Consider the following 12,498-nt stretch of genomic DNA (forward strand, 5'->3'; position numbering starts at 1 on the left):
AGAAATAGAGTATTTCAAATTTCCCCATCTGCAGTATAACTTGGCTTGGGAAATACTGGTTTAAAACCATTCTATTTGATTTTTTAAGATTTTATTTTCAAAGGCCTCTATAGTAGGAGATTCCATAGCCTACTAGAGTTTCCCATTCCAATGTTTAATGGCTGTATTCATTTGGAAATTTTCCCTCATATTTGACAGAAATCACTCAGTAAAGGTCCCCTGCATATAATGCTTCTCAACTTTCATTTCTACAACTTTTAAGAAATGTCTTATAATTAAGTTCTTCAGTGTCACTGTTCAGCTCTCTTCTTTTTTTTAAAATTTTTTATTTTTTTAAATAAATTTATTTACTTATTATTGGCTGTATTGGGTCTTCGTCATTGGGTATTCGTTGCTGTGTGTGGGCTTTCTCTAGTTGCAGCGAGCAGGGACTACTCTTCGTTGCGGTGTGCGGGCTTCTCATTGCAGTGGCTTCTCTTGTTGTGGAGCTTGGGCTCTAGGCGCGTGGGCTTCAGTAGTTGTGGCGCACGGGCTTAGTTGCTCCGCGGCATGCGGGATCTTCCCGGACCAGGGCTCGAACCCATGTCCCCTGCATTGGCAGGCAGATTCTTAACCACTGCGTCACCAGGGAAGTTCCATGTATAGCTCTCTTCTGAACTCTCTCACTTTTTCCCCATTTTCTCCTCTGCATAGTAACCTTAAATTGAAAACAGGAATGGTCTGAAGAGTGTTCCTGGATTCTTTGACTTATGATGTATATTAAATATAACACATAGTTAACTTATTACAGCACTTCCAGGTTTCATCTTGGTAAGAGCATCAACATTTTCTAAAACATATGTCATCAGACAATATGCATAAAATTACAGGCATGTAGTGACACTTTACATGTACTTATATTGGCTAATAAACACATACTCCGCCCTGTGTTATAAATTAGGTAACTTCTTCACCATACATTGCAACCAAATAGCCACTCAAATCTCCAAACTCATATTTGAACTCTGCCCCAAAACTATGGACAGATGCACAGTGTTTCTGATCAATGTTAAAAAGAGACCGCAGTCTGATCAATATTGTTGACCGAAGAAAAACTACACAACCTAAAAGTTTCAAGTTGAGTTTTATTCGAGGATCTTACTGAGGACTATGGTCCAGGAGACAGTCTCTCAGATAACAATGAGGAACTTCTCCAAAGAGATAACAGAGGAGCCAGGATATATACAAGTTTTTTGCTGGGAAAAAAACCCCAAAACAACATGTAGTCGAACATCAAAAGATTACTGCTAATCACAAAGAACAGATATCTCAAGTTAATGATTTTAGTGTTTTTCTATGTATGGGGAGATATAAGATTCGGGGTTCACTGAAATTATTCCTTAGATACACATCTTAACTATCTAATATCTAGGGCCAGTATCCAAAGCACAGAAAGCTTCCTGGTTTTCTCCATCCTGAATTCCCCATAGGGCACACCATAAGTGGGTACCTGCAGTGGCTAATGGCTTGATCCTTACAGAACAGGGATGGCAGGCAACATTCTCTGTTCACAATATTCTAAGCTGTTGAATAGAAGCCCCTACCTCCTGAAAGGTTATGGGTTAGGCATTTTCTACTAGAACTGCTTCGATAACTGGAAAAAGTATTGGCTAGAACGTTTCTTTGATGTCAGAAACAAGAAATTATGTTCCCAGAGGCTTGGAGGAAGAAAAATAGAGGGTAGGATTTTTTATTGGTGCCAAGTCAAAGAGTCCCCCAAAATGTATTTTAGATATAATCTTATGTCTCTATTTTATCACATGACAATGAAGTTTCCCTATCATTTTACTGCTGCTGCCTTTTAAATACTGCATTCCATTTTACTGTAGAATAGCCCAAAGAATAAACAAATTAGGAAGCTGTTTGACAATGTCTTTTAAACTCAAGCAAATGCCACTAAGTAAAATAACGTTGTGTACTAGCTCCTTTCTAATTCCTCCCCACCCTAGGAAAGGGCTATTGACTATTTTCCCAACCTGCTGCTTCTCCAATCCCTCCCCACCCCACCCCCACTGTTTTCTCCCTTTCTCATTTAAAACAACACTAGTGGAAGTCCTCATCACATACACGGAAGAACAAGTTTCAGGGCAACTGAGTGCTCCCTAACTGAGCTGTAAGCCCATGCGGGGAAGCTATGAACACTTGCCCTTACTCACGCATCAAAAGAGGACTGACCATGGTTTCTGAAAAGGTTAAACATAGCACTACCAAAAGACCCAGAATTCCACTCCTAGGTATATACCCAGAAGAACTGAAAGCAGGGACTCAAACAAATATTTGTACATCAGTATTCATAGCAGAATTATTCACAATAGCCAAAAGGTAGAAACAACCCAAGTGTTCATCAAGAGATGAATGAATAAACAAGTGTGGAATATACATACAAATATTATTCAGCCAAAAAAAAAAAGAATGAAGTACTAATAAATGCTACAACTTGGATGGATCTTGAAAACATTATGGTTAGTGAAATAAGCCAGATGCAGAAGGAAAAATATTGTCTGATGCCATTCACATGAGGGCCCTAGAATAGACAAATTCATAGAGACAGAAAATAGAATAGAGGCTACCAAGGCCTGGGAGAAGGTGGGAAGGAGGAGTTATTGTTGAATAGACACAGTTTATGTTGGGGTGATATTTTTTTAATACATTTATAGATCTTTTAAAATTTATTTATTTTTATTTATTTATGGCTGTGTTGGGTCTTCGTCTCTGTGCGAGGGCTTTTCTCTAGTTACTGCAAGCGGGGGCCACTCTTCATCGCGGTGCGCGGGCCTCTCACTGTCGCGGCTTCTCTTGTTGCGGAGCGCAGGCTCCAGACGCGCAGGCTCAGTAATTGTGGCTCACGGGCCTAGTTGCTCCGCAGCATGTGGGATCTTCCCAGACCAGGGCTCGAACCCGTGTCGCCTGCATTGGCAGGCAGATTCTCAACCAGTGCGCCACCAGGGAAGCCTGGGGTGATTTTTTTAAGTTTCGGGTATAGATAGTGGTGATGGTTACATACATTGTGAACGTATTTAATGTCACTAAATTGTACACTTACCAATGGTTAAAACGATAAATATTATGTATATTTTACAGAAATAAAAAAATTACTTATGGGGCAAAAAAGTCAGTTCTGGTCCAAGTTCTGCAGTGGGGGTAGCTTGAAGGGCACCTGAGTTTTAAGGTGAGAGTCACTACCCAGAGTTTGGGACATTCTAAGCCCACTCCCACCCCAAGTATGATGGTGAGCTAGAGTAGGGACCTGGAAGCTGAAGGCCTCAGTAATGTCCCTAAGAAGTGACAGCTATGGACACCAAAGAGATGGCTTCCAAGCCTCCAGGGCACCTAGAGCCTTCCCCACCCTGCCCCGCCGGGCTCCTGAAGCCAGGGGGTCAGTGGTGCTCAGGTAGGAAAAAAGAGGAAGAGAGAGAGAGAGAGAGAGAGAGTGTGTGTGAACCGACCAAGCCAACTCAAATGGAATTTCTGTAAACTTTTTTCTTTTACTTATTTTTCAAGTGTCATGAGAGTCCATTTTGGAGCAAGCAGTTTACAAAAAGATGCTTTTCTTCTCTCAGACTAATATATAAGCTAGTAAACGTAGAAGGAATTAGAAAACTTTGGAAAGGACTTGAACCTCCAAAATGTTTGAGGTTATTTAGAAGAGTAGGTGTTTTCTTTTACACACACACACATACACACATACATTGTCCACTGAAAAAAAATGCACAACCTAAAAGTTGAGAATTATATTGTATTCGGTGGGCCGGGAGACAGCTTCTAGATCACTCTGAGGGACAGTTCCAAAGAGGTAAGGGAGGAGCCAGGATATATAAGAGTTTTTGCAAAACAAAAAAACAAAAACAAAAAAAACACGGGTAGTTGGAACACCAAAAGATTACTGTTAATTAAAGAAAACCAGACACCTCAAGTTAATGAATTTAGCGCTTTTCTATGTATGGGAAGATGCACGAGTCTGGGCTCATTGAAATCATTCCTTTAATATGCACCTTAACTATCTAGGGCCAGTGTCCTGCTTTTCTCCATCCTGAATTCCCTCAGGGTGTGCTGTTGTGGCTGGCTCCAGTGGCTGATGGCTTGTTGGCAGGCGACATTCTTCCTCCACAACATAAACACTATGGTTGCATATTCTTTGTAATTATTCTTAAATCTAAAATTAATTTTAGAAGAAAATCCGAAGGCAGCCCCAGAGCATAATGTTAGTAATGTTTTCCTAGCCATAAAGTTAGGCCTCCAACAATAAGGTTTTATATTAGTTATTCTTATTCTCAACTACTCTGTAGCAAATTACAAATCTACCAACACATACGTTATTTGCTATTGCAGGGGAGCAAAGTTTGCCACTCCAAAATGCATCCCTTTGGCATGCAGATTATTTCAAGCTAAAAACAAGCAAGGCCCAAAAGATTGGGGAAGAATCTTTGAACTTTCCCCTAACTGCCTAAAACAATTTAGATAGAAGACCTGTTCCAGGAAGGGAGCTGTCACCGCAGATTACTACAGTATAATATGAACTAGGTGTGTAGACAGGGAGGAACCTAGCGAAGTCTGCTTGTTGAAATTCCTCTCTGTGTCCCATTGCTTCTGTATGACCCAGCAAACATTTTTTGCCGCCCCTTTGCTCATTTTCATCTTCCTGTGAATTGCCTTCTTTCCCTCAAACAATGGAACCATCCACAACTGTGCACCCTGAGGGGATTCAGGACGGAAAAAAGCAGGACACTGGCCCCAGACAGTTAAGGTGCATATCAAAGGAATGATCTCAATAAGCCCAGACTCTTGCATCTCCCCATACACAGAAGAGTGCTAAATTCATTAACTTGAGATGTCTGGTTTTTCTTTAATTAACAGTAATCTTTTGACTCCCTGGTTTTTGTTGCCAAAACTCGTATATATCCTGGCTCCTCTCTTACCTCTTCAGGGCAATCCCTCAGAGCTATCCAAGAGGCTGTCTTCTGGGCTTAAGTACTCAGCAAGTCCGCCAAATAAAACATAATTCTCAACTTTTAGGTTGTGCAGGGTTTTTGTTTTTTTTTCAGTCGACGCTATGAAGTCCCAAACCCCTGCCCCATTCTCTTCTCTCAGGTGGCACATAAGCCTCGATTGCCTAACTTGTCCTTGGGCCTCATTTTCTTAGGGAGCCCCCTGGACGCAGGTAATTAAATTTGATGTTCTCCTATTAATCTATCTCACGTCAATTTAACTCTTAGACCAGCCAGAAGAACCTAGAAGGGCAGAGGAAAGTTTCTTCTTCCTCACTCTACTAAATGGATGTTTAGAATAATGGCTAGAACATGGCAGGTCTCAAAGTTCCTTAAATGTGTACGTGGATGCTTCAAACACAAAACTTGACCGAACCAGCAAGGCGGGAAGAAGAGGCTTCATTTTATTGGTTGGGCGCATAGTAAGCAAGTTGCTGGTGAGGTTTTGATGGCCGCTTCTCCACGCCCCCCTCCGCCTCTACCAACTAGGAAGGGTCGACCAGGCAACTACCTCTTATTACCTCAGTCACTGAACCAACCTATTGTTTAAGCTCTGACAGGCGGTCCTCAAAGAGACTACACCCTGCTTGAATAATTTAGGCTGGGGCACAGGCCAGCCCACAAAGCGCATCTGTGCGAGAGAGAGCCTCACTCAGTCCTGTCGTTTCCTGCATCTACAGCTGGCTGCCCATTTTTCAAACCCCGTATTTACAGTCGGGGTAGAAAAAAAGCCCAGTTTACCAGGAGGCTACTTATACGGCGCCGGGTTAGGCATATGTTTCACCTGCTTGGCCAATTAGCTTCCTCTGCCCGCAAGACTAGTTCAACAGGTTTCCTTTTTCTCTTCCTCCGCCTCCTGGGTTGGGGAAAGAGGTTGTCACTTCGCTTCGACCCTCCCCTTCCCTCCCTCCCGGCTCTGCCCCGCCAGCTCGGACCAATCGCGCCGGCTCGAACGTGTCCAGGTTGGCGGCCCCCGGCGCGGCCGGCCCGGATGCGCCGAGCGGCCCAGGGCGCGGGGGAGGGCGCGGCGGATTCGCTGGGCCTGCGCCCCGGACAGTGGGAGTCGGGGAAGCGGGAGGAGGAGACTGTCTGAAGGTGCACTCCAGACGCGGCCCTGATGACTGAACTACAGCAAGATGTGGACGACACAAAGCCTGCCAAAGTGCTCGGGAAGAGAGAGAGCAAAATTGGCTCAGCCCAGTAAGTATCCTTCGCTGGATCCCAGCTGGGGCGGTAGAACGCGCGCTGCCCAAACTTCTCCGCCAGGGAAGAGTTGGGAGTGGAAACGGTTTTCTGGAACTTTAACGTGGACAGACTTGTGGCTTGAACTCTTTCTGGGGCTCCCGGTCTCTTTCTTGCCCCGGATTCTGTAGTAGAGAAAAGGCACGGCCGCGTTTCAGAAACGCACAGCAGCTTGCAGTCCGGTGGGGATGGGAATTATTTGAGCCGAGAGCACGACCGGCGTTTTATAAATCCCAAGGGAGGTCTGGGGCGCCTCTTCAGAGCGCCAAGCCACATCAAGAAGCAGCGCTCAACATTTATTCTAAGTGTCTTACATCTTAATGACTTGGGTGAAGATGCAGCTGTCCCGTAGATGTCATCTGGTCACTAGCTTCACAAAGATGCGTATTTTGTCATTCGATTCGGAGCGTGAGGGTGGTTTTTTTCCCCCATCCCCTTCACTGTTTCCCCTCACGAGAGAGGAAAAGTAGTGGAAAATATGAAATACGCTTTATCTCTCCCCCTCAAAGACTGCCTGCCTTTGTTGGGTACTTAACACAAACTTGTTATACGCTTTTTTTTTTTTTTTGAGGGAGGGTGTGGGCGTGGGGTGAGGGAGCACTATGAACATAAAATAAAGCATCAGATAGGGGTTGTGACGATCCTCTTAAAAGATTCATGTGCGTAATAGGATTTGCACATTGTTTGACCTATAAACTCTTCTAGTTTAAGAAACTGAAAACTCAAATATTTGATCACAAGGATTAGCTTCCTGTAACGAGATGTATTTATTTATCTTACGTACTTTTTAAAATCCAGAAGTATGGTTATTTATGTGATTGTTATTCCCAAACTTTTCTTTTAAAAAAGAAAAGAATCTTTAAGTGTCTGGTCATTTTCTATATCACTATAACATTAAGTGAGACTAAGGTAAATATCTAAATAAGCCCAATTTTAATTTTTATGATACCAAGCTGTTGGGTATCTAAAATGCTTTATTGCTACTAGAATAAAAAAGATGACAGATTTTTTTAATAGTAAAGATTCAATCCAAAAAAAGAGAAAAGATTAAAAAAATTCAATCCTCATCATTCATTATTTCAGCATTTACTCATTTTTAAGAACACAGCCTGGTTCCTCATGAAGACTTGTGTTTGTAAAAGCATGTCCCACCCTTTTATTGAAGTTTGGGCCGACCTTTTAGAAAAAGAATAGCTTTTAATAGCTGCTTTGAATTGTGGTTTCAAAGGCTTTGGTCGTATTCTCTTCAAGTGTCTGCTTTCCTCGGCTACCTCAGCATTGTCAACTTCAGCTGATGTTCTTTCCTCTCTACTGACTGAAAAAAAGATGATTGAGGAAAAATTGCTCTAGGTATAACTCTCACAAAATGTTCTTGTTTTCCTCACCCAGAAATAAAACCCTTACTTTATGCTAATAATTCAAGCCCAAGAAAAAGATGAACCAGCAAATGACATGTATTTCCTTAACCATTCTCTTATAAACTTTACCTCCCTGAAGAAGAGGTGCTGTGGCTAGTCAGGTCACCATTTCATAGATGTTTGAGGTGACAGGAGTGGTATGTGGCGCTGGTAGGTCTGGAACCCAGGACTCTAAACTCCTGGATCAGAGCTCATCCAAAGGCACTGTTTATTTCCAGCTACACAAAGCAGAATGATTCAAGTCCACCCAACAGCTGTTAAGTTTTAAATCTTCCCATTCCCTCCCAGTCCTCAAGATACTCAGTCAAGGAGATCATTCTGATTGATTGAAGACATCTGCTATGGCATTAGACTAATTTTGTTAAATTAAAACTCTTTAGATGTTGAGAAAATAATTATGTAGAAGATACACAACCACGTTGAAGCTCAAGGCCCCGAACAGCCAGCCCTTCATTTGGAACATTCAGTTTCACAAATTCATTTCAGTTCTACAAATGGGAATACCTACTCTTTGTTCAATAATGGTGGGCAATACAAGAATGAATGTGATTTGGTATCCGTCTTTCTGTAACTCCAAGAGCAGTGTTGAGGGGAGCCATGTGTGTATATTACAGTACTTCAAGGGACGATGGTGGCCATTGCCACATTAAACACACAAACAAGATATTATAAAAAGTTTGGCCTATAACTGAATCTTCTCCACAGTTAGGATGTGTACCCATTTGGCAGTCTTTGGTTTATTGAGTCTTTGGTTTTTCCCCCGCAAAGTGGTAATTCCCAGGCTTACTAAAGTCACTTCTGATTCAGTCTAAGATTTTAGACCCTCTTTTTTTCTGAGCTCTTAAACTCCTGCTTTGGTAACAGAATAAAAGTAATTTAAAGACACAGGTAGATACATTTTCACAGTGATATATTGGTGTGATAATTCCATATTTGAAATCATCTTGAGTAGCAGAATTTTTATGCTTGGAAACCCAGTCTAACTTGTCTGTTTTGAATTTCATCTTAGATTAATCATCACTAAGCTCAAAGTTGTTGAAGTCTGGGTGTCCCAAGGGACATTTTCTTCAAGAGTGTTAGAATGGCTTGCTCCTCCCCATTCTCTGCATCTGTAACTTCACCCACATGGGCCTCATCACCTAGGACCTTAGCCTCTTAATTAATAATAGCTGCCAATTACGGAGAATGCTTGCTATGTGACAGGCTGTGTGCTCAACACTTAGGCATTCATTGTCATACAGAATCCGGTCGATACTATCAATATCTCCGTTTTACAAGTAAGAACACTGAAATTCTGAGAAGTTAAGTAACTAGCCAGGCAGAGACACAGTTAATAAGAGAACAGCTCAAATTCAAGTCCAGGACTCCTAACTCTAGAGCTTGACCTTGAATCTTTATCCCTCCTCCTGTACGCTAGAATCTATGACGGCCCTCCATGACCTACTCTTTAAAAAAAAGCCTCCTCTGCCAAGAATTTAAGACCCTTAATGATCTGGACACACATAGACCATTTCAACCCCGTTTCCTAGTCCTGGTCAGCTTGCACAGCCTCTGTAGCCAGCCACACTGGCAGCCCTGTAAGTCAGAGGTGATAGTACAGAAGAATAAGGAACATGTGTGCCAAACGTAGTACTGAATCAGGTTCCCTCATTCTTCCCTCCTCCTCAGCTCTCTATTACTTTGCTCAAGCAGTGCCCTCTCTTCTCTCTCTCAAGATACTTCTGTAAATCAACTCGAGCTTTCCTTCATTGAAAGCCTCTCCTAATCACTGGCCATACTCTCCTCTTTCTTAGCAGTGCTCACCTTGTATGTATGTGGTCAGCCCAGAGAAGTTCGCTGCTACTACTATTACTATATATTAACAGTTAATGTTTATGTAACGTTTAGTGTGTACGAAATACTGCTCTAAGTTATTAACATATATTAATTCACATAGTAGTCCAGTGTGCATTAGTTGACAAGCAGAATAAGAGTTGCAGTTGGGGACTGATCTTGCCTTGGAAGCAAGAGGAGCAAAGATGAATAATTATTGAGTATAGCTTGACTTCTTAGTGCTTGCTGAAGTCCAAACATTGAAAGTGACTAATTAGCAAGAAAATCTCTGTAAATTATCTATACATTATATATCTTTCCATATGTGTGTTTGTATATTTTTTTTCTTCTGTAATTCTAATTTCCAGCTCACCAACTCTGACAGATTACCCAGCATACTTTTTAATATAAACTTTGGGATAAGAAGAAAAAATTACAGCATTAGAAAATATTAAAATTATATTAAGATAAAACAATCAGTTGAGGAGTTTGAAAAGATGGAGAAAAATAAATAGTGTTCTGGTTTTAAATGTTTTAAAAAGAAATTTAATGAACCAAATCAGCTCCATGGCTCAATGTTAATATCATTGGAAATTGCTGATTTGTCAAGGCAGTACAGAAAGAGATTAAGAATGCAGGCTCTAGGAAACTAGGATCTGAAGTCTGACTTTCCTATCTCCTAGAAGTTTGACCCTGGTGAGTTGCTTAGCACCTCCCAGTTTCATTATCTGTAAAGAATAATAAAGTCATCTGGGGGAACTCCCTGGCCATCCAGTGGTTGGGACTCCACGCTTTCACTGCCGAGGGTGCAGGTTCAGTCCCTGGTCGCGGAACTGACATCCTGCAAGCTGTGCAGCACAGCCAAAAAATAAATAAATAAATAAATTTAATTAAGCCAGATGTTTCGATTAGGCTTGCCTTGAAGTTTAAATGCGAAGTGTCAGAAATTCACTTCACCTAGTGCCTGACATGCTCAGCGCTCCATAAGCCATAGCTGTGGTGGTCCTCACTGCTGAAGGTCTGGGACTGTGGTAACCTAAATGGGAGGGAAGTCCAGAAGGGAGGGGATATCTGTATGTGTATGGCTGATTCATTTTGTTGTGCAGTGGAGGCCTACGCAACATTGTAAAGCAAGCATACTCCAATAAAAATTAATTTAAAAAACAACAAAAAAGAAAATGTAATTAAACAAAATCATCAAAATTCAAAAGGCCTAACTCTTAATAGTCGCAGGCACCAGTGTCCTAGGAAGTGAGCCTCTGTTGCATCAGCTACACCTACAGGGCACTTTGACAGCCACTGAGCATTTCCATGAATCCAACATGGCATCTTGGTTTTTAGTTTATGCTAAACGGATCTCATGCCATAACTCTTTAGTGACCTACCAGCTTATTGAAATGTTGCTTACTGATTTGGTGTTCTCACATCTGTTGTCTGGTGCTTTTATCTCTGATCCATTGATTTCTACATCCTGCATCCTGGCGCTGAGCTTTTCTTTCATGGCTCCTCAACTTTAAACTGCTGAGTTGTTTCCATTTGCTAAACTTCAGTAGACCTCCCCTTCCACATCTTTCTAATTCTTTAAATGCCCAGCTTTAGGCATTTCACACATTTCCAAGTGGCATAAAGCACAGGTCCTGGAGACAGACTCTTCCACAGCCACCTGAATGACTGTTCTTCCTTCTTAAAGAAAAGAGCGTGTTTTTATCCATGCTCTTAAACTTGATCATTTACCCTTAGGAGAGAAGCAGAACCAACTTAAACTCCATTCCCTAAGGTAAACTAGTTGATACGTTCTCGTTGGTCATTCCACGTGTGTCAGAGGTTCCCACATTCATGATGGAACATGATGTCCCAAGAGGCAGATTATTTTTAACAGGTTTATTGAGACATATTTTACATATCATAGAATTTACCCATTTCAGGTGTACAATTCAATGACTTTGAGTAACATTACTGAGTGGTGCACCATTACCATACCCAGTTTTAGAACATTTTCACATCCTCTCTCCATTAAGATCCCTTGGGCCCATTTATACTAATTCCCATTAGTATGACATAAAATGTAGTTAAACAAAACAGTCAAAATTCACCCCCCACCCCAGCCCCAGGTAGTCACTAATCTATTTTCTATCTGTAAATTTCTCTTTTCTGGGCATGTCATATAAATGGAATCATATATAATATGCAGTCTCTTGTATCTGTCTTCTTTCACTTACCATCATGTTTTTGAGGTTCATCCATGAAGTAGCATATACCACTGGTTCATTCCTTTTCATTGCTGAATAGTATTCCACTATACGGATAGACCACTTTTTTTTTTTGATTCCCATAGGTTTATTTTTTATTTATTTATTTATTTTAAACATCTTTATTGGAGTATAATTGCTTTACAATGGTGTGTTAGTTTCTGCTTTATAACAAAGTGAATCAGTTATACATATACATATATCCCCATATCTCTTTCCTCTTGCATCTCCCTCCTTCCCACCCTCCCTATCCCACCCCTCTAGGTGGTCACAAAGCACCGAGCTGATCTCCCTGTGCTATGCAGCTGCTTCCCACTAGCTATCTATTTTATGTTTGGTAGTGTATATATGTCCATGCCACTGTCTCACTTTGTCACAGCTTACCCTTCCCCCTCCCCATATCCTCAAGTCCATTCTCTAGTAGGTCTGTGTCTTTATTCCCGTCTTGCCCGTAGGTTCTTCATGACCATATATATATTTTTTTTTTTAGATTCCATATATATGTGTTAGCATACAGTATTGGTTTTTCTCTTTCTGACTTACTTCACTCTGTATGACAGACTCTAGGTCCATCCACCTCACTACAAATAACTCAGTTTTGTTTCTTTTTATGGCTGAGTAATATTCCATTGTATATATGTGCCACATCTTCTTTTTTTTTTTTTTTTTTTTTTTTTTGAAACATTTATATTAACATATTTCCATACATATTTCCATACAACTACAAATATAAGATTTTTAGAAATTTCATGT

The 12,498-nt window shown here is 41.2% G+C and overlaps 1 protein-coding gene across 3 annotated transcripts in view; it reads left to right on the forward strand.

Moving 5' to 3' along the window:
- The window catches only part of GRAMD2B (GRAM domain containing 2B), a 109,211-nt gene that overhangs the window by 33,881 nt on the left and 62,832 nt on the right, over positions 1–12,498 (forward strand). Inside the window, exon 1 of one of the 3 annotated variants that reach the window (XM_007188498.2) lies at positions 5,933–6,224. The exons of the other annotated variants lie outside the window; for them this stretch is intronic. Within the exon in view, the coding sequence (XP_007188560.2) occupies positions 6,142–6,224 (83 nt within the window). The 5' untranslated portion in view covers positions 5,933–6,141. Of the gene's footprint in view, positions 1–5,932; positions 6,225–12,498 lie in introns of those variants that run through there. 3 annotated transcript variants of the gene reach the window in all.

Source organism: Balaenoptera acutorostrata, chromosome 2 (genome assembly GCF_949987535.1).
Source record: "Balaenoptera acutorostrata chromosome 2, mBalAcu1.1, whole genome shotgun sequence".
NCBI classification, from domain to species: domain Eukaryota; kingdom Metazoa; phylum Chordata; class Mammalia; order Artiodactyla; family Balaenopteridae; genus Balaenoptera; species Balaenoptera acutorostrata.